Consider the following 25,941-nt stretch of genomic DNA (forward strand, 5'->3'; position numbering starts at 1 on the left):
GTGCTCAGCACATCTAAGACAAGCTTGGCTCATAAAATGGATGTGTTGGGTGGGGCACCCCCCGGGGTCCTTTCTGGCTCTTTCCAACTCCTTGGCTCTGTTTCTACAGGTGGTCGTCAATTTCCTGTCGAGCTCAACACCACAGCAGGTGAGATGGATGGTCACTGTGCTAATGACCTGGTCCAGACTCTGTGTCCCAGGCTGGAGCACCTTCCTAGCTTGGGAGGGAACAGGACCTGATCCCAGCAAGCCTTGTCTCTGGCATGCCTCAGTCTCCCCTCCGTATAATAGGAGAGCAGTACTATTGAGGGCCACACTCTTAGTCTCTCAAATCAGAGGGTTCTAGTACATATGGGCTGTATGGCCTTGGACCTCACTCCATAGGGGTGCTTGTGTGCGATCAGCCTGTCTGGTATAGAGTGCATTCTTGTATTTTTTAAAAAGGTTTGAAGATGGAACTCAGGCAACTCCTCTGGGCTGACACCTGCTCCCACACCACCCCTTACCTTCCTGCCTGGTGCCACCAGACTGACCAAGTCTCCTTCCCATCCTTCCTCAGAAAAAGGTGCAGTGTGTCAATGTGGACAGCCTCTCCTTCCAGCTGGGCCTCTACCTCAGCCCGCACTTTCTCCAGGCCTCCAACACCATCGAGCTGGGCCAGCAGGGCTTTGTGCAGGTACTGGGCTTGCTGTCACCCACCAGGCCTCCCGAGCCTGGAATTCCTTATGCACCTTTTTTCCACCATCATGCAAGAGAAAATAAGAATTTCACCTCCTGGGCTCGAGCGACTAAGGCGCCAGCCACATACACTGAGCTGGCGGGTTCGAATCCAACCCGGGCCCGCCAAACAACAATGAAGGCTGCAAACGAAAAATAGCAGGGCGTTGTGGCAGGCACCTGTAGTCCCAGCTACTTGGGAGGCTGAGGCAGGAGAATCGCTTTAGCCCAGGAGTTGGAGGTTGCTGTGAGCTGTAAAGCCACGGCACTCTACCCAGGGTGACAGCTTGAGTCTCTGTCTCCAAAAAAAAAAAAAAAAAAAGAATTTCACCTCCTGGAGTAAGGAGGGAGCCAGCTTGCATGTGTGGGGGATAGGAAGAGAAGGCATTGCTCCTGGACGCTGCCAGGAGCGTCCCTCTCTCCTCGTCTGTCCCAGGTAGGGCCGTGTCTTTCCTTCCACCGTTAGGATTCAGAGGTGGCCACTCTTCCTTCAGCTCGTATGTCGAGAGAGCAGGTGGGGAGGAGGGTTAAGAGTAACTGCCTGTGCCTTGTCCCTCTACCTACGCACACAGGTGAGCGTGTTCCCACCAATCCCTGAGTTCATGCTCCAGCTAGACAGCTGCCACCTGGATCTGGGGCCTGAGGGGGACACTGTGGAACTCATCCAGGGCCGGGCGGCCAAGAGCAGCTGCGTGAGCCTACTGTCCCCGAGCCCTAATGGTGACCTGCGCTTCAGCTTCCTCCTCCGCATCTATATGGTGCCCATACCCACAACTGGCACCCTCAGCTGCACAGTAGCCCTGCGTCCTAGGACCTTGTCCCAGGTGAGCTCAGGGTGACACCCAGGCCCGGCTCAAGGGTGACTTCCAAGTCCAGGGTTTGTGGGCAAGGACGCAGTAGCCCAAAGAGACGTGGAACCAGCTGGAGAGGGGCAGAGCCACAGTCAAGCACGTGACCTAACAGTCTGGCATCCAGGGCACTCTCTGTTACCCTGTGGCCTTCTGGTGGGACTGCTGTCTTGGGCATTGGCATAATCCGCAGCTGTAACCATCACCCATCCACGTGTCTTCCACTTACTCATCCTCCACCTACCACCCACCACCCAAGCATCCAACCACTCGCCCATCCACATAGTGTGATCACCAGTGAAGTCCAGTGAACTGGAGACCTTAGGGAAAGGGAAGGGGGTTAAGACAAAGGGCACAGAGTCCTGAACCTCTGCATCTGCTGATCACAACCTTCACTGCCTGGTGAACCCCCATTCTCAGGCATTCAGTCCTGGCCACTCATAGAGCTGCCCCGAGAGCCCTGCATGCAGACAAGTCTCCAAGATTAAAAATCTCATGGCTTTGGGAAGCTAGAGCCGCATACAGGGCCACCCCTGAGTGGGCCTGTCCCTCTAGCCATAGTGAGCCTGGGCCTCTGGGCTGACCTAGCTGGTCACCCCAGGGTGTTCACTAGCATAAAGAATGCAGAGAGCTCCTACAGTACTTAAGGGCATGAGGGGTCCCTGGACACTCACCTCAAACATCCCAGCAGCAGCCAAGGATTGCCCACCCTCCACCCTCCCACAGCACACATTTCCCAGGAACTCCCCAAAGACACCCAGCTAGAAGATGGTAGAGATGGGATTCAAAGCCAAGGCCCTAGGGTGAGCCAGGACAAGCAGGGGTCACAGAACCAGGAATAAGCCTGGAAGCTGCCTCCCAGAGACTACCACACGCTGCTCTCCCTTCTCCCCCAGGACATACACAGGACAGTCTCCATGCGCCTGAATGTCATCAGCCCTGACCTGTCTGGTGAGCTCCCGTCTGGGTCTCCTGGGGTTTGTTCCAATGGCTGAGGTCAAAGTGGAGCACAGGGGACAACTTGGAGGGACAGGGCCCAGGCACACAGCAGGGGGACCTCAGGGGAAGCAGCTTCCCAGAACCCTGACAAAGCCTAGAGCAGGATCCACAGTTGCAGCTTCTAGATGGAGACCCTTTGCTCACAAGCACTCTGTGTGATGGGATTCTAGGCCTCTGGCTCCTGTCCACGGTGCTTTTCCATGGCCATGGTTACTAGTTGACCCTGCTAAGAGAACAGGGTCTCCTGGATAAGATAGAAGGTACTTGGGAGTGGTGATGGCCTTGCCTTTCTAGACACCCACCCAGTGTTGCAGGATGTCTCTCAACCAGCATCCTCCAGCCTTTTCAGTGACCCCTGGGTCCAGGCCCCCACCAGGCAGAGAAATCCCTGACACTAGAGGCAAATGTGGGGGGAAGCACCTAGCTCTTTGCTACCCCATCCAGGCCAGGATGGAGCCCCCAGCCCCAGCACAGGACCAGGAAAGCAGGGCTAATAACCCCATTGCACTGATGGTAAGTCAGAGTCCCAAAGGAGGCGGCCTGGCCCATAGTCACACAGGAGTCAGGAGAGTGAAAGGAATGTAGCTTGGGACAACCCAAAAGTAAAGAGCCCTTGGAGGTGCTCTGGCCTATTCTCTACCTGGTGGAAGGTTCAGGGAGGGCCAAGGGTTGACCTAAGTTTGCACAACCAAGCAGGGCAGACTCTGGACTCCCAGGCCTCTCACGCTTTCCTCACATTGTCCCAACTGTCCTTGCAAACGCATCCCTATCCACTTTGGGATGAGAGGCATGACCCAAAAGGCCTGCCTGGGCTCTCTGGTGGATGGTCATAGCAAACATGCATTAATGCTGTGCCCATTTGATAAGCCCATTTGCTGTATGAGGAGACTGAGGTCCAGAGAAGTCAGGGGTCAGTGGCTGAGCAGGCCTGGCACCAAAACCTGTGCTCCTGGCCAGCACAGCAGGGTAGGGGCCAGGGAGGCAGCAGCAGTGCTGACCACAGCCGGCCCTCTCTAGGTTGCACAGGCAAAGGCCTCCTCCTGCCCGCCGTGCTGGGCCTCACCTTCGGCGCCTTCCTCATCGGGGCCCTGCTCACCGCTGCACTCTGGTACATCTACTTGCACACGCGTGAGTACGCCAGGCCCCCGCAGTGAGGGCGCAGGGCCCCTCCACCCACCGGGGGAAGCACAGTGAAGCCTCTGAGGGAGTGGGGAGCCCTGGCCGGGGCCCTGACCTCCACCCCTGCCCCCGCTCCCAGGTCCCCCCAACAACAGGGAGCCCGTGGTGGCGGTGGCTGCCCCCGCCTCCTCGGAGAGCAGCAGCACCAACCACAGCATCGGGAGCACCCAGAGCACCCCCTGCTCCACCAGCAGCATGGCGTAGCACCTGGCCTGGCCAGCCCTCACCCAGCAGGAGAGACTGAGCAGCAACCAGCTGGGAGCCACTGGCCATAAACTGACCCCAGGAGCCTAGGCCTCCACTCGGCCAGGGATGGGGCATGCTGCTGTGCACCCCCTTCCCATCGCCCTCTCAGAGGTCTGCTGCCAGCAGGGGCACCGACTTGGAAAACCTTGGGGTCCTCCCACCCATTCCACAGAACCTTCAACCCAGTAGGTCTGGGATATGGCTGCTGGGACCATGAAGAGAGGCCACTTTCCATGTTGTTGGAGAAACCCAAGTCCCTGTCATTGAACCTGGATGTGGCACTGGGAGAAGAGAACTCAAAAAAGGCCCAGCCCAGCCCATCCAGGCTGACCACACCTCCCCCAGGGGAATGGGAGCGGGCCCAGCCCAGAGCCACCTGGATCTGTCCCTGCGGCTCCCACACCTGGACTGGCACAACTGTGCTGTGGAAGACAGTAGCCTTGGGGGGCCCAGCCTGGGAGCCCAGGGGGTAAGAACAGTGGGGGTGGGGAGGCCACATGGCATCAGCCTGCCCTTCAGGCAGGCAGCAGGGAAGTGGCTGGGCTGCCTGTCCTAGGCCCACCCTGTATAGCCCCACCAATAAATCAGACCATAAAACCAGAACTGGGATGGTGGTGAAGGGGAGAAAGTTCTAAAACATGGGGCAGGGTGAGGGCACACTCTTGTCCTTGGTGCCCACTGGGCTGGCTTAGTGACAGGTGTGACTTCCTAAACAGTAGCAGATTGCTGGGGCATAGCAGGTTTGGATTAAACCACGGCCCTCTGTTACCTATGCCCACGGCAGCATATCCCTGGGCTCAGGTGTGAGAAACTAGACCTAGGAGGCTCCTCCTCACTCCTGCTCTGGGCTTCTGGACATAGGCCCTCAACAGCTGAGTTCAAATCTTGGACCTGCCATTTACTGGCTGTGTGATTACAGACAGGTCCCTGGTTTCTTGAAGCCCTCATCTATAAAATATGAATAATTTTCTATCACAAGTTTTCTGCAAGAAGCTCTGCCAAGCAGTGCCTGGTATGTTATCAGAGGGCATCAGTCTGTTCTTTTCATGACCCAGACAGGCCACCTGAGGCTCTAGGGAGGAAGGGACCTGTCACACTCCAGGCTCCCTTTACACAATCAGTTTACCAGCTGTAGCCCTACCCCCTGCTATTTACTGAAGGAGTTAGAGGTCTAGAGTCAGTCAAAGGTTTTGCCATTTCTTTAAAAAAATTAACAGTTTTAATCTATTCCAGCCACCCTCTGTCCCTAGGTGGCCCCTGGCAAGGGCCCTCACCTTTCTCAGAAGGCAGTGGGAGGAGGAATCTATTGCCCAGCACCCAGCAGGACCCAGGGCCTGGCCAGGTGGCTCACACGGCAACCTGGGCCTGAGCCAGGAGGCAGGCAGGGTTTCGGCCACAGGCCAGTGGTCAGGCCTACTCTAGATTGAGAGACCTGGGAATCTCTTGGCTGTCTCAGCCAGGAGGGAGAAGCCAAGGCACAGAGCCTCAAAGACAGAGGAAATCCTCTCCCAGCCCTCTATTCTGCCACCCAGAGCCTGGGACCCTGGGCCAGTCAAGACAGAGTCAGTAAAGCAGAAAACAAAAGGCACCTAGGATGTGAGTTCATGGAGAGCACGCAGGGCAGGTGCAGGAGGCTCCCACCTCCAACCCCTCAGCCTTGGCTACTGGGACAGGGAGGGTTCCAGCAGCTTCAGGACACCACCCACCAGGTGCAGGCTGCCTGTGACCAGCACATGGATGGCAGCAGCTTCACGGAGTACACTGGCCCCACTACCTGCCACAGGGTGGGCAAGGAGGCCCCTTGGGGGGTTGGGGTGCTGAAAGACAGGGTCCCGGCCTTGGCTGATCCACTGCAAGGCGTGGGAGATGCAGCTGAAGACAAGAGAGCTGGTGCTGCAGCTGTGGGGTGGGTGAGGCGCCAGCAGCAGAGGTGCAGGCCCACCAGGCTCCAAGGCTGGGGTGCTCCAGAGGTCTGGGCTGGCCTGCTCCTCATCCAGGTGGTTCCAGTGTTGCTGGTGTTCTAGGCAGCGAAGTATCACCTGGTCCAGTGTCACTGTGAAGTTCTGCTGGTCTGTTAGGCACAGAGTCCCATGTCAGTGAAGGGGACAGAGAATGGGGGACAGAGATAAAGAATGGGGCAGTTACACCGTGAACACTTGCTTAGTGCCAGACCCTTAAACACATGTCAGTGGACTCTGCTAGTGACTTCTTACGGGGGCACTATGAAGAAACAGGCTCACACGGGTTCGGTGACTTGCCCAGAGTGATGAGAGGCAGAACCAGGCAGTCTAGCCCCAAAGCACTTGCCCTCTAAGCACCATTTCCCCACCCTGGCCTCACTGTGTCTATCTGTAAAGTGGGCATACAGTGGAGGCCCACCACCAGGTGGGTATAAGTTTTTCTTGGGAAGCTGGTTAAAAATGCAGATTCCAGAACTCTTCCCCACTCTGATATCAGGCCTGAACAGCTGTATTATTTTACACTATTCTAAACTTTTTAAAAACATGATGCACATTGGGCGGCGCCTATGGCTCAGTCGGTAAGGCACCGGCCCCATATACCGAGGGTGGCGGGTTCAAACCCGGCCCCGGCTGAACTGCAACCAAAAAAAAAAAAAAAACATGATGCACAGTAAAAATACATTTTATATTGCAACCCAGTCCTCATATGCATATATACAAGGGCTGTCCGAAAAGCATCAGCCATGTGTATCTATTTTTTTCACATAACATGGCTGGATACCTTCTGGACACCCCTGTATATTCCTGGAGCAGAAGAGTCTTCACAAAGCTGTACCTACCCTTATTTCATGCAGTACACAACTATCTTCTATGCTATCATTTAAAATAAAAAATGCTGGCCAGGTGCAGTGGCTCACACTTATAATTCCAGCACTGTGAGAGGCCGAGGTGGATGGACTGCCTGAGCTCAGGAGTTTGAAACCAGCCTGAGCAAAAGTAAGACCCTATCTCTAAAAAATAGCCAGGTGTTGAGATGGGCGCCTGTAGTACCAGCTACTCGGGAGACTGAGGCAAGAGTCTAATGAAGCCCAAGAGTATGAGATTGCTGTGAGATATGATAATGCCACAGCACTCTACACAGGAGACAGAGTGAGACTCTGTCTCTAAATAAATAAATAAATAAATAATAAAATTTAAAATAAACAAAATGAAATAAAAAATGCTGGTTGAGATCCACTAAACTGATTTCAATAACCATCAATGGGCTATGTAACCTGCATTTTGAAAAATGTTCCCTTGGTAACTCTTTTTTTAGTATTGCAACTATAGTACAACATTCAAAATACACCAGAGTTTAGTTGTACGATCAAATCTACCTCCTACTCCAGACTTCCAGTTCAAAAGCCCCCACTATTACCAACAGAGCAGTCCACCTCAGGACCTTCCACCCCCTGTCCACATCCAGTGACCATGCCTGTCACCTCTCACCTGCACTGCCTGTGGATGATACCTCTGTCAGGTTGGGGCAGAAGACAGCATAGTCAAACTGGCAGGGCTAGAAGGTCAATGGGAAAGACTGGGTGTCAGACACCTGAGAGAATGCCCCCTGACTTCCACATGGCCCCCCACTATGACCTAGATACCACATAAACTTAGCCATGGCACTTCAGTCCCCCCGCATCTGCCCAATATACCTGGCCCGGCCTGGCATGTGGCCTGGGGAGCAGAGGCACAGCCTAGTGTACATGTACAGATGGGGCAACAAAAGCCCGGGGCAGGGGTGGGGGGACGGGGGTACTTGCTTAAGGTCACCTAGCTAGTGAGCCAGCCCCAAATCCAGGCTGGAGAAAAGACCTGACACGAATAGGAGAGGTTTTAGATACAAACAGCCTCAGCCTCCTGGTCTGTGAAATGGGACATGACTCCTAGGAGGCACTTTAGCCTCAGTTTCCCCAAGCAGAGAAGGGTCTCTACATGCTTTATAGCCCAGTGAATTCTTAAATCAAACTTGAAAAGCAGGTACCCTATTTTACTGAGAGGCAAACCAAGGCTCAGGGAAAAGCCATCTTTCATCCTGCTTCTAGAGGCTAAGGGAGCATAGCGGAGAATCTGATGTGTTCACCTTTAACCACTACATGGTCTACCCAGGCAGGAGGATGAAGATAACGACCTATAAGTATACTCCTCTGAGTGTCCGATGCTTTCACATTTAATCTTCAGGACAATTTAAGGGAGAGGGGATCAGCACTGTTTCACAGTTGAGAAAACTGAGGCACCCCCGGAGTGGGGGCTGGGGGAGTAGGGTCACACAGCCAGAACCAGGGCTGCTGGGCTATCTGCCGCCCACCTCCAAGTCGGCCCCTCACCTGCAGCAGCTTCAGCAGGGCTGCGGAGTCCCGGTCCCCGGTGGAGTTGAAAAGCAAGACACGCACTTCCGGCCCACTGTGCCAGGGGCAGGGTGGGGGTCAGACCGTGGCGCCTCCCGCTCCAACCCTTCTCCCAGAACCCGCCCCTTTCCCCGGGCCCCGCCCCTCCCGAGTCCCCACCTCCACCGGACCCGCCCCCAACCCAGTCCTACTAGCTCACCAGCTCTGCCTCTCGCCGCCCTGCAGCGCCTGGCGGAACCAGCGCACACAGGCCTGAATGCTGCTGGAGGTGTGCGCGCCGTCCAGGTACCAGGTGACTGGCCCGCGCCGCAGCACCTGCGTCCGGCCCAGCCACTCCGTGTTCCGAAGCCCTGGGCGGTTGGGAAAGGACTCAAAGCAATCCTCCAGGAAGCCCTCCTGGCTGCTCTCCCACCCAAGTCCTGAAGTCTGCTCACCCGACCGGCTCTCCCCGCAGTGCCTTCTGAAGCCCCAGAGCCTCTTACTAGCACCAGGCACTAGGTTTGGCTCTTCCGCTGCCTCATCCCATAGAATCTAACAGGCACCCCTGAGAGGGGGCTGCTATCATAGATTATTTCCACTTAACAGCCAGAGATCCCTTAACTCACAGAGCAAGTGAGTTCTGGAGCCAGGATGTGATCTGAGTTGTCTGGCTTCAGGACTGTGTCACTAGCCCCTGACACTGGACCTGGCATACAGTGGGTGTGCCATTAACAGCATGAGCACCCAGTATATGCTGAAAGCTTTGGGGAAGGCAAGAAGCAGATGATTGTATTACCATCCTTAAGAACTTCATGATCTGATGACAAAAGTGACAGTGATAGCAGCTACCACTAGCTGGACACTATCCCATATCACCAGGCTCTGGCACAGTGCCTTAGTGATGTCATCTCACTGGATCCCCACAACAGCCCACAGCAGTGGGTCCTATCATCATCCCATTTGGCACATGAGGAAACTAAGGCTCTGACAGAATTTGTGAACTCAAGGTCAGGGACTTTTACTGACTTCAGAATGCCTTTCTCTTAGGCACCACCTCAGATTGCCCCACCTTCCAAACAGGAAACCAAAAGAAACATCTGAATGAACAAAAACACAAGCAGTGGTCCTAGCTGGGCAGGAAGGTCCAACTCACCGAGCCGCATGTGGGATGTGAGCTGGAATGTCGGTGCCAAGGGCAGCTGCCTCAGGAGGCTGGGCCTGGACACCTTCAGATCCCCAGCACCTATGGGGTGCATGAGAACAAGTGTGCTCAGGACCCCCTGAGGCAGGCTCCACATGCACCTCCCACCCCTCTGCCCACTCACACTGGCGGTCCTGCTGCTGCAGCCAACAGTGGGCCAGCTGCAAGGCCAAGGCAGCATTGGTCCGCTGGTGCTCTCCCTCCAGGCCCAGCGTCAGCAGTGGCCCCCCTTCCTCCAGGGCTTCCAGTGGTGGGCACAGGTAGAGAGGACACTTTGGAGAGATAGGCGGCAGCTGGTCAGCAGAGCTGCTGCCACCACTAGGGCCAGGAGAGGCCCCCCCGATCCCACAAGCCCTCCCATCTCCCTCTACCAACCAGAAGCCACCAAGCCCTGTTCCCAGAACTGAGATGTGTTCCAGCTATGTAACACAGCACAGATTGAGACCCAAAAGGAGAAAGGACATCCCCAGTCCGGATAGACACCCACACCCATCCACCCAGACTGCCCTGCCCATTCCAACCAGACTCACTGAGATCTGCTGGGCTCGATCCCTCAGCACTGCCAGGGGACCTTCGGGCTGGAGTACAGTAAAAGCAGGGACACCTTGCTGCAGGGAATAGGGAGAGACAGCGGCTGTCTAGTATCCCCTGAGCTTCTCATCCCTCGTGTTCCACTGGGGAGCTTGAGGCTAGAGAGAAGGTTCAATTCTCTCCAGTTGCACACATTAGAGCTAGTTAAGAACCCAGAGCTCACTGGCACCCAGAACCTCATCTTGAATCAGGACACAAAGTGATCTGCCCCAACCCTGCTTCCCTGGGCCTACTCAGGCCCAGGCCTTCCATGTACTTCCCCTCCCCCAGCCTGCCTGGTCACCTTAAAGATCCCCCCTTTCTGCCATGCAATCTTCTCCATTGTGTCCCCCAGAAGGCTGGTGTGGTCGATGCCAAGAGAGGAGACTCCACACACCACAGGCTTCCTGCAGAAGATGGAAAAGCCATGAGGGCCCCACCCTGAGCCACCAGGCAGCTCTCACCCCCCACCCCCTTTAGAAGCTGCCTTTACCTGATGATGTTGGTGCAGTCATAAGCCCCACCGATGCCCACCTCCACCACTGCCAGGTCTACCTGCCGAAGACCAAAGGGCATTGGAGTGCCCAGATGCCACAGGGAGCAGAGAGCCCTCAGATACAGGGATCTGGGGAGTGGGCATGTACCTTTTCTTGGAGGAAGATGTGGAAGGCCATGAGCGTGAGGAAGCGGAAGTAGGGAGGCATGGAGACACGGCTGCTGTCCTGTGGCACAGGAGTGTGTCAGAGCCCCAAGTCCCTGCAACCCCTGCTGCCCTGCTCTGGGGGGTGCACCCCTTACCCTGCCCACCTGCAGCCCTCCCGCACGGGGCACCTTGGTCTCCTCCAGCTGGTGGTAGAGACGCCAGAAGTACTTGGTGAAGAGCTCAGGACTGATGGGCTGCCCGTTGATGCGGATCCGCTCACGCACCTGCACCAGGTGGGGAGAGCTGCCGGGAGACCTGGGGTCATCAGAACTCCCTTCCCATGCCCCCCACCTACCCCTGTCCTGTGGGGAGGTTTGTCTTTTGGAAACACAAGCCTGATCATGTTACTCCCCTACTGGAAACCTTCTGTTGCTCCCCAATGCCTTCGAGAGAATGCCAGCTCCTTACCATGGCCTCCCAGGCCCTGCAGAGGTTGATGCCACTGGGCTCTGTGCCTCACCTCTCCTGTGTCCCTCAGCTCATTCCTGGTGTCCCAGATGCCCCAGACTATTTGTTGCCCCTCCAGCTCTTTAAAGGCCTAATTCCAGGCCTTTAAACTTGCCCTTCTCCTCTCTCTTCACTGCTCACCCTTCTCACTGCGCAAGTCTCAACTAAGACAGCCCCTCCTGCAGAGAGGATAAAGGTCTTTCAGTTCTCTGGGCTCCCACAGTCCCAGTCTCTCCCTGTCCCTCCCCCAGTCAGTCACTCTGCTAACACCTACCTACCCTGTTGTCTACTGTTTAACCCTCAGGCACAAGGCCTGCACCAAGTTGCGTCCCCAGACTGGGCAACAAGGCTGTCTGGGTGAGTCAAAGCTACAGGTTTTACCCAAGGGGTTATTTTAGAAGACAGATTAGTGCCTCGTGTTTGAATCCGGAAAGACCCCGTGGGATTATGAGTCCTTCTATTTCTTTATTTTGAACAAAGAACTGTTTAAGGAAAACATATCAACCTGAATGACCTTAGTCAGCTGGTTTAAATGATAGGGATGTTTGGGACATCCACATGCTTACAGAGGTGCCCTGATGGAACTGGTAACAGAAAAAGAGGCAAAAGTCTTAAATGCCTCACCCTCAAGGGACAAATCCTGAGGAAGTAACCGTCAGATTAATTCCATTGCTTCATTGGTGCCTGGCTTAGGAGAGGCACAGGGAAGAATGACTCAGATCCTGCTTTGCCATCCTCTTGTGTAAGTCTAGATGTTTGAATGGGACCAAGAGGGGGCAGTGCCTCCAGGGCCAAGCTGCAGCTGAAGATGATGGAGTGGAAGGGGGTGGTGATGGTAGCCTACCTTGGAAGCCTTGCTGTGGATGTCCCAAACACCCCTATGATTTAAACCATTATAAGCCAGTTTTCTGCTCCTTACTGTAAAAACATCTTAATTGATAAATATTTCTATGTGACGTTGGTGGAATTTAAATTATTGAAAAGACATCTGACTATTCCAGCTATGTATGCAGTTTACATATTCAAGTTGCTGAGTTGCTGCCCCCCCACAACTTTTTTCCTTATGAAAATCAAGAATTGCCGTAAATTTGGGCCAATATATTAGGTGCTAATTGAATGTTTACTGAATGAATAAATGCTGCCCAGAAGGACATGAAGCTGACCTCCTAGGAGTCAGCAATGGTTGGTTCCATAGCTCCCCAGGGTCCATAGGGACAGGGACACCACATCACTCAGTACCTAAAGAATCCCGTCTTCAGGCCATAGCTTCGGAGGATGCATTCAGTGAAGGCACAGGTGGAACCCTTGAAAGAAAAGGTATTGTCTGGGCAGGCCCCACCCATCAGCCCACTAAAATGGATCCCCTACATCTGAGTCCTGCCCCTCACCTTCCCCTTGGTCCCAGTGACATGGATGATGTTCAGCTGGTCCAAGTCCTCCACCTGGGACAGACAGACAAGGTCCTCATCTCAGCTAAGATTCACAGACAGATGGGGTGGGGAGTGATCGCAGGCCCTCCCTATACTACCTGCAACCCACTCCGTGCCAGGTACAGCTCCATGGCTTCAAGCTGTGTCTGGGGGTCTCCCCGTTGGCGCTTCACCTGCTCCAGGTAGCCAGCATTGGTCTGCAGGGTATTGAGCATGCGCACAGCATCCTGGAAACCACAGTCCCCAAATAGTAAGTTAGGGTCCACAGGGACAGAGATACTCAGCCTAGCAGTGGCCAAGCCAGGGAAACAGGGCTGATACCAGGCTTGCTGTGCCAGCCCCATTGGCCCATTCTATAAATTAAGAAACAAGGAGAAGGGCAGCGCCTGTGGCTTAGTTGGTGGGGCGCTGGCCCCATATACCGAGGGTGACGGGTTCAAACCCGGCCCCAGCCAAACTGCAACCAAAAAATAGCCTGTAGTCCCAGCTACTTGGGAGGCTGAGGCAGGAGAAAAAAAAAAAAAAGGGTGGCACCTGTGGCTCAGTGAGCAGGGCGCCGGCCCCACATACCGAGGGTGGTGAGTTCAAACCCAGCCCAGCCAAACTGCAACAAAAAAATAGCCGGGCGTTCTCCCAGCTACTCGGGAGGCTGAGGCAGGAGAATCGCCTAAGCCCAGGAGTTGGAGGTTGCTGTAAGCTGTGTGACACCACGGCACTCTACCGAGGGGAATAAAGTGAAACTCTGTCTCTACAAAAAAAAAAGAAAAGAAAAGAAACAAGGAGAAGTGGCATTCTTCCAGCTCTGGCAAAGATGGAAGCCTAAAGCAATTCAGCCCCACCCAGGGTGTGCCAAGCAAAGAAAGAGGCATGCCTAACGGAGCTAGCCTTGTTTCCTGCTCTGGCTCCCCAGGCTTCACCCTGGGACCTTTGCTTTCACTTTCTCCAATGGGGTCCACCACTGTATCGGAACCCCACTGGGGTGGGGCCAAAACCTCAAAACAGAAGACTGGGATATTAGAATTCCGGAATTACTGAAGCCAAGGTGGCTCAAGTCTGCAATCTAGCACTCTCAGAGAACAAGGAGGAACGATTGCTTGGGGTCAGGAGTTTGAGACCAGCCTGGGCAACAGTGAGACCACCATCTCTACTAAAAATAGAAAAATTAGCCAATTGTGCACCTGTAGTCTCAGCTACTTAGGAGGCTGAGGCAGGAGGATCACATGAGCCCAGGAATTTGAGACTACAGTGAGCTATGATGATGCCACTACACTCTACTCAGGGTAACAGAGGACCGTCTCAAAAAAAAGAAAGAAAGAAAGAAAAAAAACAAATGCCAGAATTCCTGCAAGCTTCCACACCCAAACCTTAGGTCTCTGGGGTTCCACATTCTGACCCAGAGAATTGCTGCTTGAAGCAAATAGGTGAGGGAAGAGAAGGCATGCAGGGAGGAAGGATGGTAACCCAGCCAGCAAGGCAGGTATGTACGAGTCTGCACTGGGGCTGAGAGCCAGGGTGCTGTTGATTACCCTTCAGGCCTCAGATTTTGTGTCTCTTGTCCTCAGGGACTAATGGTCTGTTGAAGGCCCCACCCCCTCAAACCGGTGTCACCAGTCTGGCTGGCATCAGGTTCAGGCCTCTGGCAACTAGCCCCTGGCACAACGCCAGGAGAAATTTTCTGTTTTCCAGATGTTGGGGACCTTCCTTGATTCCTGCTCAACATCCAGGCACCTAGCTCCCCAATCTTCTGAATCCTGGAGACTCTAACCGCCCAGGTCCATAGTCACAGATCTTTCGAGTCTGAATTCCAGAATCCCTTCCCTCTCCTCCATCCCTGATTGTTCGGACTCCAGGGTCACTGAACTTCTAGAACCCGAGCTGAGCCTCTGGACCACTGCACCATCCCTCTCTAATGCAAGACACAGAAGCCTCAGAATTAACAAGATCCGGCAGCCTGGGTCCAACTTCCTGGTCTCTGTTCCCATCCTCTGACTCCAGGATGTTTCCGCCCCCTGAATCCCTGAGTCCTGGGCTCCTGGTACCCTCTCAGCTGGCGGATCCCGGATGCTGCACTGCTTAGGCCCGGCCCACGTGTCATCGCACGACCTCCCACCCGCCCGCCGGATACCTGATACTCCATACTAGGCTCCTGCGGCACCGGCCACGCGCTCAACCGCCGGCTCACTGCGCCACGGGTCTTTGCACCGCGCGCAGAAACTGCTGCCAGGGACAGAGCCGCACGCAGGTGGCTCCCCGCCTGCGACATAGTCCGGTCGCGGAAAGCAGCGCGCTAGGCCAGCGCGGGAGATACTCCGCCCCGACGCGCCCCGCCCCTCTCCGGCGCGCCCCCCACTCTACGCCAATCAGCGTCACCCAAAGCTCTCTCCTGCACCAATAAGAATACCACGCCTTCCGCCGGCGCCATCCTTGTGAGGGGCTCCAGGGGGCCCACGTTTGTGAGGGGCAAGCTCCCGGGGCAGTCCTCTCTCTTGGACACCTACTCTTATCCTCACAAGGATCTGTCCGCACATCCCAAAATAGCTAGTCTCTGGCTGGGTGCTGTGGCTCAACCTATAATTCTAGCACTTGGGGAGGCTGGGGCAGGTGGGTTCCTTGAGCTCAAGAGTTCAAGACCAGCCTGAGCAAGAGCGAGACCCCATCTCTACTAAAAATAGAAAAACTCGGGCGGTGCCTGTGGCTCAGTGAGCAGGGCGCCGGCCCCATATACCGAGGGTGGCGGGTTCAAACCCAGCCCCTGCCAAACTGCAACAAAAAAAATAGCTGGGCGTTGTGGCGGGCGCCTGTAGTCCCAGCTACTCGGGAGGCTGAGGCAGGAGAATCGCCTAAGCCCAGGAGTTGGAGGTTGCTGTGAGCTGTATGACGCCATGGCACTCTACCAAGGGCAATAAAGTGAAACTCTGTCTCTAAAAAAAAATAATAATAAAAATAGAAAAACTGGCTGGATGTGGTGGGGCTCGCCTGTAGTCCCAGCTACTCTGGAGACAAGAGTTTGAGGTTGCTGTGAGCTCTGACGCCAGAGCACTCTACCCAGGGTGACTGAGTCACTGTCTCAAGAAAAAAAAAAGGGGGCCGGGCGCGGATTTCTTTCCTGTAATCCCAGCACTTGGTAGGCCAAGGCAGGTGGATAGCCTCAGCTCACAGGTTCAAGAGCATCCTGAGCTAGAGCGAGACCGGGAGTTGTGGAGGGCACCTGTACTCCCAGCTACTTGGGAGGCTGAGGCAAGAGAATTTTTTTTTTTTTTTGTAGAGACAGAGTCTCACCTTATCGCCCTTGGTAGAGTGCCGTGGCGTCACACAGCTCACAGCAACCTCCAACTCCAGGGCCCAGGCGATTCTCCTGCCTCAGCCTCCCGAGTAGCTGGGACCACAGGCGCCCGCCACAACGCCCGGCTATTTTTTGTTGCAGTTTGGCCGGGGCCGGGTTTGAACCCGCCACCCTCGGTATATGGGTCCGGCACCCTACTCACTGAGCCACAGGCGCCGCCGAGGCAAGAGAATTGCTTGAGCCCAAGAGTTGGAGTTTGCTGTGAGCTATGACACCACAGCACTCAACCGAGGGTGACAAAGTGAGACTCTGTCTCGAAAAAAATGAAAAAAAAATGTATATAGCAAAAAGCCTCATTTCCTGGGAGTCCAAGTCCCAAAATCCTAATTTCCTCCCACAAAGCAATCGAAGTGACTAGTTTCTTGTGATCTTTCTAGAAATATTTTCTATATTTACAAGCAAATATAAATACGTGTTAATTCCCTTTTATACTCACAGATAGCAAGTCTATGTTAGACATTTTCTTTGTTTTTTTTTTTTTGTTTTTTTTTGAGACAGAGTCTCACTATGTCACACTCAATAGAGTGTTGTGGCATCACAGCTCACAGCAACCTCAAACTCTTGGGCTTAAGCGATTCTCTTGCCTCAGCCTCCCAAGTAGGTGGGACTACAGGCACCCGCCACAACACCCAGCTATTTTTTTGCAGTTGTCATTGTTTAGCTTGTCCAGGCCAGGTTTGAACCTGCCACCCCAGGTGTACGTGTCTGGCACCCTTAACCACTGAACTACGGGTGCCAAGCCATATGTTGGACATTCTCCACATGCCTTTATATTGAAGACCCTATTTGGGACTATGCTGGCATGTGAGAACCATCCCACTGGTTTGTTTCTGGGGGCATTGTCAAATCTTTTTGCTTGTTTTTTGAGACGGGGTCTCTACCTATTGCCTCGGCCAGAGTGCAGTGGCATCTTCATAGCTCACTGCAGCCTCTAATTTCTGGGCTCAAGAGATCCTCCTGCCTCAGCCTCCCAAGTAGCTGGAAATACAGCATATGCCACTACACCCAATTAATTTTTTAAATTTTTGTAGAGACAGCATCTTGCTATGTTGCCCAGGCTGGTCTTGAATCCCTGGCCTCGAGTGATCCTCTCACCTTGGCCTCCCAAAGTGTTAGAATTATAGGCAGAGCCACTGAACCTGGCTTAATTTGTTTTTGACACTGTGCAGTAGTGTAGTAGTGCTCTGTGGCAGGGAAGTACTACTACGTCTTAGGCCAGTTTCCTGCTGATGAGCCTTAAAGTTGTTTCCAATATTTTGCCTTCATAAACAATGCTGCAATGAGTAACATTTTACCTTCGTCATTTCTTCCATGTGTGAGCATATCTGATAAATTCCAAGAAGTGCAATGCTCAGGTCAAAGTGATCTGCACGTAACATTTTTGTAGGTATTGCCACATTGTCCTTCCAAGAGGTGGTACCAGTTTCCCCCACTCCAGAAGGGCATGAGTCAACATTTCCTCATGTACTCACCAACACTGACTGTGAGCCCGCTTTGACCCTTGCCAGTCAGATGGGTGTAAAAATGGATTCTTAGGATAGTTATTATTTGCATTTGTTTTACTGTGGAGGAGGCTGAGTACTTTCTCATGTTTAAAAGCCATCTGTGTTTCCATTACAGCCCACTCACCTTCTTTGTATAAATATTTTTTTACTTGAAAAGACACAGATATTCATAGAAGGAAATAGAGGAAAAAAAGAAAATCAAGGACACCTTCCTCACACACCTGGACAGGAACTGCTGGTGGCCTTCTGGTAACATCATTAAAACATTCTGTTCCCCCTCTCTGGGAAGAACAATAGAAACAAAGGTGTTGTCTGGAGAAGGAAGAAAACAAGGGTAACCACACATGGGCCAGTGTCCAGCCACGTTAGCAGATGTGCAGGTGTATGTGAAGGTTGAACCAGGTGCCAGGCAGGAGGAAGCCAAGGGACTCTCCTTTAACCCCCACCCTCCCAAAAAGGAAATATGACATTCATTCACTTGTTCATCGGGTGAGAATTTGTCTCTGTGCCAGACCCTGGGAACAGAAGACAAGATTCTGTTCACAGAATACCCCATCCAGGGACAAGAGGACACTCAAGAAGGAAATTCACAAAGGAATATACATATTTGCAAACCCCAATCGGGGGTCCCTCATTAGAAGGAAGTGGAGGTGTAGTCCAAGGCCCAAGGAGGGACAGAGACAGTGGGGTCAGTGAAGGCACCGTGTTGATGGTCTTTCTAAACTCAGATCTTCCTGAGTTCTGCCCAATCTCCTGCCCTTCATGCCCTCATAGTTACTAAAAGCCCACAAGGCCACTGTGGCCCAGTGTCTGCCCACTTCCTGACTCATCCACCCTTGCCAACTGGCAAGTACTTCAAGAGTTAGCCTTGGCCTCTCTCACCTCCAAGTTTTACCTGAACCAACCTCCCTTATGTTTGTCTTTTTTCCTTTTTGAGGTGAGCTGGGTTTTGTTAGCATATATATTAAATAAGCATTTATTCCTGTGTTTGGCATCATCTACAATCTCATGAAAACTGTGTGAATTAAAGACTATCTGCACTTTACAGGTGGAGAAATGAAAGCTCCTTGAGGTTAAGCAACTCATTCAGGGTGGCACAGCTGGTAAGTGGCAAAGCCAAGACTCAAACCCAGATTTACTGACTCTGACTCCTCACTACCACTTGTCTGATTGTCCTGGCCCGCAGTACACCAAGTGGTCATGGGAAAACCGGGTCATGCAAACCAATTCTGCTGTATAGACCAGTATTTGATTTTGGTCCATAATCCCCCTCCCTGGTTGCGAGCATACGCTGTGAAATCTCATTCTGCAGTCCTTCTCGCCTGTCCCCAACCCTGAAAGGGTCAGCAGACTCCACCAGTCCTTGCCCCATCAGGGGAAAAGGATTTGCCTCCTCCTCACAATGAAAAAGGGCTATCTTCTCCCACAGTCTCCTCCACGGGAGAAACTCGCTCAGTGCCCCTGTTGGAGCCTTCCCCTCCCCAAGTCTCACCCCCAGCATCTCGCCTCCGGTCTCAGTCTCGCATGAACCCTGAGTCTAATGGAAAAGCCCAGATCCTCCCCCTTCGGGAGGCACCTGTCAGGGAGGAAGCAGGAAGAGGCATCCTTTCTTGTCTATGTCCTTTTTTCAACCTCTGATTTGTACAATTGGAAAACCCCAAACCTACCCTATTCAAAGGAGCCCCAGGTTCTTATTTCCTTGATTTAATCCATTTTCCAGACTCACCGTCCCACTTGGGATGATTGCCAACAACTTTTTTTTCTTTTTCTTTTTCTTTTTTTTCAGTTTTTGGCTGGGGCTGGGTTTGAACCCTTTGAGCCACAGGTGCTATCCTCCAACAACTTCTTTCGACACTTCTCACCTCTAAGGAGCAGAACAGGGTTCAAACAGAAGCAAGAAAAGCCTTCCTGGCCAGTTATGGGGATACTGGGGAGGAATGGCAAAGACAGTTTAACAGAGCTTTTCTGGCAGAACAGCAGGATTAGAACTCCAATACCTTAGCAGGATCCCAGGCTCTAGAAGCTTTTTACTGGTCTCTTTTAATTGGCCTATGGGCAGTAACCCAAAAACCTGTAAATTTATCAAAAACAGCTGAGGTGGTCCAAGGCCCAGAGTCACCTGGGGCATAGTTGGAGTGACTCAGAGTCCTTCCGAATCTATACCCTGTTTGACCCCTTGGTTCCAGAAAATGCCAAGGCAGTGAACTTAGCCTTTATCTCTCAGTCAGCCCCAGATATCAGGAAAAAATTACAGAAGCTGGAAGGATTTGCTGGGATGAATGTTTCCCAGCTGCTAGAAATTGCCTCAAAAGTTTATGATAATAGAGATGCTAAAACACAAAAGCACAAAACTTCTGTGGCAGAGAAAACCGCACGCAGACAAGCTAAGATTGGCAGCATTGCAAGCAGTACAAGGAACTAAGTTCCAGTCAGGGACAGGAGAAAACCAGACTCCCTTGCCCAAGCTGATTGAAGCTAGAAAGAGACCAGTGTGCCTACTGCAAACAGGCCATTGGAGAAGTGAATGCCCGAAGCTTGGTGCCCACTGTAAGCCCGTACGGAAGATCTTGAAAGAAGCAGCAACTTGGATTGAAGGGGCCGGGGCTCTCTTCCTTTAGGCCCCCAAGAGTCCATGGTGCAAGCCAAAGTTGGGGGCCACTAAATTAAATTCCTGGTGGACACGAGGAGGGGGGGTGAGTGGTCTGTTTTACAGGAGCCAGTGGGAGTTTTACCTGATGAAAAGATCCCCATCCAAGGAGCCACTGGGACCACCCAGATGTGTCCAGTCACTTGACATTGAACGCAAATGACCCATATGTTTCTGGTAATCCCAGATTGCCCTAACCCCCTCATGGGCAAAGACCTGCTCCAGAAATTCTGGGCTACTATTTCATTCTCCCCAGAGGGAAGTGACATTGTGTTAGACCCAGGGCCCACCCTAATGCCTGAGTCCCCTGTCTACCAGTTACATTTGTCCACTCCTTTACTGGGAGAGCACCTCCTCCTAAATACTGATGGAAACATGGCCGAAGCAGAAACCGCAGTCCTGGCACTGTTAGCACAGCTACAAGCAGACTTTCCTCAAGTAGGGGCAGAATTCAGCCCCCCTGCACTGGCTGCCCATCATCCTACAACAAAATAGTAAGTCCAGGAATTCCTGGGAGCGGCGGGCTACTGCCGTTTATGGATCCGCGGTTTTCTGAAATCACAAAGCCCTGTATGCTGTCATTGCTGGTGATGGGCCCCTCCTGTGTACAAACCAAGAGGATCAGGTAGTTAAAGCTCTAAAAGCAGGCCTTTGTAACAGCCCCAGCCTTTGCTTTACTGGACATCACTAAGCCATTCCACCTGTTTGTGCATGAAACCAGAGGCCTTGCCAAAGGAGTGTTAACACAGGCTCTCAGACCATGGAAATGGCCAGTGGTTAGTCTAAGTGCCTTGACCCAGTAGCTGCTGGGTGGCCGGGCTACTTATGAGCCATTGCAGCCACAGCCCTGCTGATGTGGGAGGTAGACAGATTGACTCTGGGACAGGACTTGATTTTGACAGCCCTCACGCAGTAGAGACTTTCATTCAAGGGACTACAGGTCACTGGATGCTAAATGCTGCACTCGCCCAACGCCAGAGCCTACTGCTTGTTTAGTCACAACTGAAGTTCACCGAGACACAAAATCTGAATGAGATTATTTCTAGACATGGGCTACCTCTTTCAATTGGCTCAGTTAATGGGCCAGCTTTCGTTTCTACTTTGACCCAAGCAATTAGTGAAGCCCTAGGTATACAGTGGAACCTCCATTGTGCCTACCAGCCCCAAAGCTTGAAATAAGTAGAAAGAATGAACCAGACCCTAAAAGAGACTTTAACCAAACTTATTAATGAAACCGGTGGAAAGCAGACAGAGCTCCTGCCCTTAGTAACTCTCAGAGTAAGGTGTACTCCATATAGAGCAGGTTTTAGTCCTTATGAAATAATGTATAGAAGACCTCCCCTTCCGCTCCACCGTGTACCCAAGAGACGTAGCTAACCACACTCTTTTAAAGTATCTCCAGTCCCTCTCCCAGATCCACAGGGATATCTACCCGCAGATTTGAGATACCTACTAGGACCCCAGTGTATGCCTAGAGTCTAAGCTACTCAAGGAGATGAAGCAGGATCAGAATGAACATGTAACAGAACCTCAAGCCCTTTGCACAAGCTGTTCCTTGCCTTCCCAAAAGTTCACATGACCAACTCCTGGTTGTTCCAGGACTATGCTCAGATGTTCCCCTCTTGCCACATTGTTTTCACCATCCACCCTTTTGTACTTTTTGCAGTTAGAACTAAGTGATTGCGTTATCATTTCAAAATAAATACTTTTTAGAAAATGAATGTTATGAATCCTAATATAAAAAGACTGTCAAAGGCACAAACCTGTTAATGAGACAATATGATCAGTGAGATGTCATTTCGTTAAAATAAATATTTTATTATTTGTTTATTTACTCTGTTGCCCTAAGTAGAGTACATCCTAGCTCACAGCAACCTCAAACTCTTGGGCTTAAGTGATTCTCTTGCCTCAGCCTCCCAAGTAGCTGGGACTACAGGCGCCTGCCACAGTGCCTGACGTTTTTTTGTTTGTAGTTGTAATTGTTGTTTAGCAGGCCCAGGGTAGGTTCAAACCTGCTAGTCCCAGTGTATATGGCTGGCACCCTAACCACTGAACTATGGGTGCCGAGCTGGGCTCAAGTGATTCTTTTGCTTCAGCCTCCCAAGTAGCTGGTACTATAGGCGCCTGCCACAACACCCAGCTATTTTTAAAGACAGGGTCTCGCTCTTGCTAGGCTTGTCTGGAACTACTGAGCTCAAGCAATCCACCCACCTCCTAGAGTACTAGGATTACAGGCAAGAGCCACCCCCCCCCACCCCCCAGGCCTATTTTATTTAATTTTGTTGTTGTTGTTGTTATTTTGGCAGTTTTGGGCCAGGGCTGGGTTTGAACCCACCACCTCCAGCACATGGGGCCAGCGCCCTACTCCTTTGAGCCACAGGCGCCGCCCTATTTTATTTAATTTTATTATTTATTTACATATTTATTTATTTAGAGACAGAATCTCACTCTGTTGCCAAGACTAGCCTAGCTCACAACAACCTCAAACTTCTGGGTTCAAGGGATCCTCTTGCCTCAGTTCCAAGTAGCTGGGACTATAGGTGCCTACAACGACACCCAGCTAATTTTTCTATTTTTAGTAGAGACGGGGTCTCACTCTTGCTCAGGCTGTTCTCAAACTCCTGAGCTCAAGGGATCCTCCTGCCTCAGCCTCCCAGAGTGCTAAGATTACAGATATGAGCCACTGCACCCAACCTCCCCCCTTTTTTTTGAGATGCAGCGGCATCATCATAGCTCACTGAAACCTGGAATTCCTGGGCTCAGGCAATCTTCCTGCTTCAGCTGGGACTACAGGCATACGCCACCATGCCCAATTAATTTTTTTATTTCTTATAGAGATATGAGAGATGTGGTCTTTCCCAGGCTGATTTTTCCTGGCCTCAAGTGATCCTCCTTCCTCAGCCTCCCAATATTCTCGGATTCTAAATGTGATTTCTTTTTTTTGAGACAGAGTCTCACTTTGTCACCGTCAGTAGAGTGCCATGATGTCTCAGCTCACAGCAACCTCAGACTCTTGGGCTTAAGTGATTCTCTTGCCTCAGCCTCCCAGTAGCTGGAACTACAGACACCTGCCACAACACCCGGCTATTTTTTGCTGCAGTTGTCATTGTTGTTTAGCAGGCCCCGGGCTGGGTTGGAACCCGCCGGCCTTGGTGCATGTAGCCAGAGCCAAAACTACTGAGCTACAGGCGCCGAGCCAGCTTTTCTTACATACCAGTTAACGTGAATTCTTTCTAGACACCAGCACTATACTAAGACCTTTATGTGATTCTTATCTCATTAATCCTCATGTCTCCCCGTGAGGAAGGATCTGTTCTGAGACCCTTTCTCAGAGGAGGCAACAGAGGCCTATTGGGAGAAGTGGCTTAGTCACCACGCCAGGCCCCAAGCTACTCCTGGGCCCTGTCCCCACCTGGCCTGTGTCCTGTGAGGTGACCGAGATCATCTAGTTATTGGGACCCTGGCCTTGAGCTGGCTTGGAGAGAGTCCCCACAGCTGGCAAGGAGCCCTGTGAAATGCCATCACCCGCCAGCCCCTGGGGACATTCCCCCAATTGTCTCTCCCCCAGTGTGAGGAGACAGAGGCCTTGCTCCGAAATTGACCTGCCAGGTGGCTCTGGACAAATAACCTCATCTCTCTTGGGTCTTCTAGTTTCTAATGTGAAGGGGCCTAGATGACCTCAAAGGGGTCACTCTGGGGCGGCGCCTGTGGCTCAGTCGGTAAGGCGCCGGCCCCATATACCGAGGGTGGCGGGTTCAAACCCAGCCCCGACCAAACTGCAACCAAACAATAGCCGGGCGTTGTGGCGGGCGCCTGTAGTCCCAGCTGCTCAGGAGGCTGAGGCAAGAGAATCGCTTAAGCCCAGGAGTTGGAGGTTGCTGTGAGCTGTGTGAGGCCACAGCACTCTACCAAGGGCCATAAAGTGAGACTCTGTCTCTACAAAAAAAAAAAAAGGGGTCACTCTTCCCTAACCCTGGCCATCTGGGGACCCGCCTCTGTTGTCTAGGAGAAGGTTCTGTCTGTTGCAAGGGTCTGGGGTGCTGGAGGAGCTGTGTCCTTGCATTGCCCTGTAGTCCCCATCCCACAGAGGAGGAAACAGAGGCCTGGGGAGGCCAAGACACTTGCCTGGTGTGCCATCAGGGTGTGAGTCCAGATCTCCCTGGACCCTGCAGCTCCCCTCTGTGCCCCGCCCCCCAGCAAGGCAGAAGGTCCAGGGGCTGGCTCTGCACTGCCCAGCTGGCTGGCCTCCCCTCACTGAACCCCGTTTCCTGCCTATAAAGCAAGGTCATAGTGGCCCCCAACTCAGAGTGCTGCAAAGAGGCTGAACGAGAAGGCATTGGACCCAGAGCTCCCACACTAGAGCTGAGTGCAGACATCTCCAAACTGCTAAGTCCTGCCGTCCTCCTCCCCTTACCTTTCAGAGCTAAGAGATGCAAGTAATAGTGGCCCTGCCTCCTGGGGTGCAGGGCTCAGCCCCTGTAAAGACCCCTCCTTCAGGATTTCCCCAAATCATACAGAGTGAGGGTGGAGCAGTGCAGCCTCAGAGGCCCTGAAGCCCTCCCACATCTGGAGCAAGGTTCATGGATGAAAAAGCCCCTCCTGTGTCCCTCCAAAGTGTGGGGCTATTGTCATTGCTGATGACCTTTGAGTCCCTGAAGGACATTTATACCCATTGCACAAAAGAAACTAAGGCTTAGACAAGGCCACCTGCCTCAGGTCACCAAGTTCTCCTACCTGGAAAGAGCCCGTTTTAGCTGCAAAAGGTCGTGCGTGTGGGCCCTGCTGCTCCATGGCTGCTTCCCACCACAACTGCTCAGCCATTGACCAGGAGGTAGACAGGGACCTGGCACCTTTCATCTCTCCGTTTCCCGATCCCTCCCTGGGCAGGGCACAAAGTGACGCACACGTGCACAGTTTTGGACACTTCCATCAAGCCGGCTTTGCCCCAGCGGCAGCTGGGTTGCCCTCCTGTCTGGCCAGGCCAGGGGCCAGAGAGGGCAGCGTGAACTGGGAGAGTTCTAAGACCTCCCCCACGTGGACAGGTCTAGTTTTACCTGATAGGTTCCTGCCCCCATCCTGGGATCAGCCCAGGGAACTCTTGAGCCAGGGAGGCTTCCAGAGTTTGGGACTCAATCTCCCCACAAGTTAAATAACAACTGGGTAGAGGTTAAAGGTGAGCTGAGCAGGATGGGAGGGGACAGGGAGGGAATGTATTCCGGAGACTTCCGGACCTGGGAACTGGCGTTACCAGGCCTCCTTTCCAGCCCTCCTACCCTGTTAGGACCTGTTTTGCCCTTGTCCTGCCAGGCTGGGATCCTGGGAGTGGGGGGTGGACACAGAGCACCACATGGGCACAGGGTGCCCTTGACTGGAGTCCATATCTACTGAAGGAAGAGGCTTTGTTTCACCAAGCCATTTCCTCAAAAAGTCAGGATGCAGAAACCAATCCCTGGCCTGCAGGTGGCATCAACAGCATGTCCCAGGCAGCCAGAGAAAGCCTTCCGAGTGTGTACCCTCCATTGGGTCATCTGGTCATTCATCTGTTCGCTGACTGACTCCACTGTATCTGAGACTCTCCCATTCAGGCACTACCCTGGTGCTGGGAGTATGAACACACCCCCCAAGGCCCTGCTCTCTGGAAGCCTTTACTCTGAGCCACACTCTTCCTCCACAGGGGGCACAGCACCCATGTGACACCAAGGCTGAGGCTGAAGCTACCCAGTACCAGTTCCTCCGAGGGTGGACTTTGGTGAAGAGGGTGGTGGGGATGAGCTTGGGA

General features: G+C 52.9%; 2 protein-coding genes across 5 annotated transcripts in view; one reads left to right on the top strand and one right to left on the bottom strand.

Annotated features, from left to right (window-relative positions):
- Window positions 1-4,598, top strand: part of ENG (endoglin) — a 34,876-nt gene extending 30,278 nt beyond the window's left edge. The window contains exons 11-16 of the mRNA XM_053561233.1: window positions 110-148; window positions 560-676; window positions 1,290-1,541; window positions 2,462-2,516; window positions 3,582-3,692; window positions 3,823-4,598. Coding sequence (XP_053417208.1) covers window positions 110-148; window positions 560-676; window positions 1,290-1,541; window positions 2,462-2,516; window positions 3,582-3,692; window positions 3,823-3,947 — 699 coding nt within the window. The 3' untranslated portion in view covers window positions 3,948-4,598. The remainder of the gene's footprint in view (window positions 1-109; window positions 149-559; window positions 677-1,289; window positions 1,542-2,461; window positions 2,517-3,581; window positions 3,693-3,822) is intronic.
- Window positions 4,599-5,172: 574 nt separating this feature from the next.
- Window positions 5,173-25,151, bottom strand: FPGS (folylpolyglutamate synthase). Of its 4 annotated transcripts, none has more exons than XM_053561273.1 (15): window positions 24,897-25,151; window positions 12,766-12,894; window positions 12,626-12,679; window positions 12,477-12,541; window positions 10,895-11,033; window positions 10,732-10,809; window positions 10,581-10,642; window positions 10,392-10,494; window positions 10,048-10,125; window positions 9,642-9,789; window positions 9,470-9,559; window positions 8,537-8,687; window positions 8,317-8,392; window positions 7,439-7,505; window positions 5,173-6,060 (listed from the first exon to the last, which is right to left on the bottom strand). In XM_053561273.1, the coding sequence occupies exons 1-15, from the start codon at window positions 25,017-25,019 to the stop codon at window positions 5,651-5,653; spliced, it is 1,773 nt and encodes a 590-aa protein (XP_053417248.1). In that variant the 5' UTR covers window positions 25,020-25,151; the 3' UTR covers window positions 5,173-5,650. The 4 variants fall into 4 exon arrangements, with proteins under 4 accessions (XP_053417248.1, XP_053417240.1, XP_053417258.1 ...); XM_053561265.1 differs by lacking the exon at window positions 24,897-25,151 and adding an exon at window positions 14,793-15,411; XM_053561283.1 differs by lacking the exon at window positions 24,897-25,151 and adding an exon at window positions 14,793-15,408 and having other exon boundaries at window positions 10,919-11,033.
- Between the last annotated feature and the right edge of the window lie 790 nt (window positions 25,152-25,941).

Source organism: Nycticebus coucang, chromosome 2 (genome assembly GCF_027406575.1).
Source record: "Nycticebus coucang isolate mNycCou1 chromosome 2, mNycCou1.pri, whole genome shotgun sequence".
Lineage (NCBI taxonomy): Eukaryota > Metazoa > Chordata > Mammalia > Primates > Lorisidae > Nycticebus > Nycticebus coucang.

Coding starts and splice junctions, on each gene's coding strand:
- FPGS (XM_053561265.1), bottom strand. CDS start 14,930: ATGTCGCAGGCGGGGAGCCACCTGCGTGCGGCTCTGTCCCTGGCAGCA. Junction 12,542..12,625: donor TCACTGGGACCAAGGGGAAG/GTGAGGGGCAGG, acceptor TTTTCTTTCAAG/GGTTCCACCTGTGCCTTCAC. Junction 10,126..10,391: donor AGAAAGGGGGGATCTTTAAG/GTGACCAGGCAG, acceptor TATTCCCTGCAG/CAAGGTGTCCCTGCTTTTAC.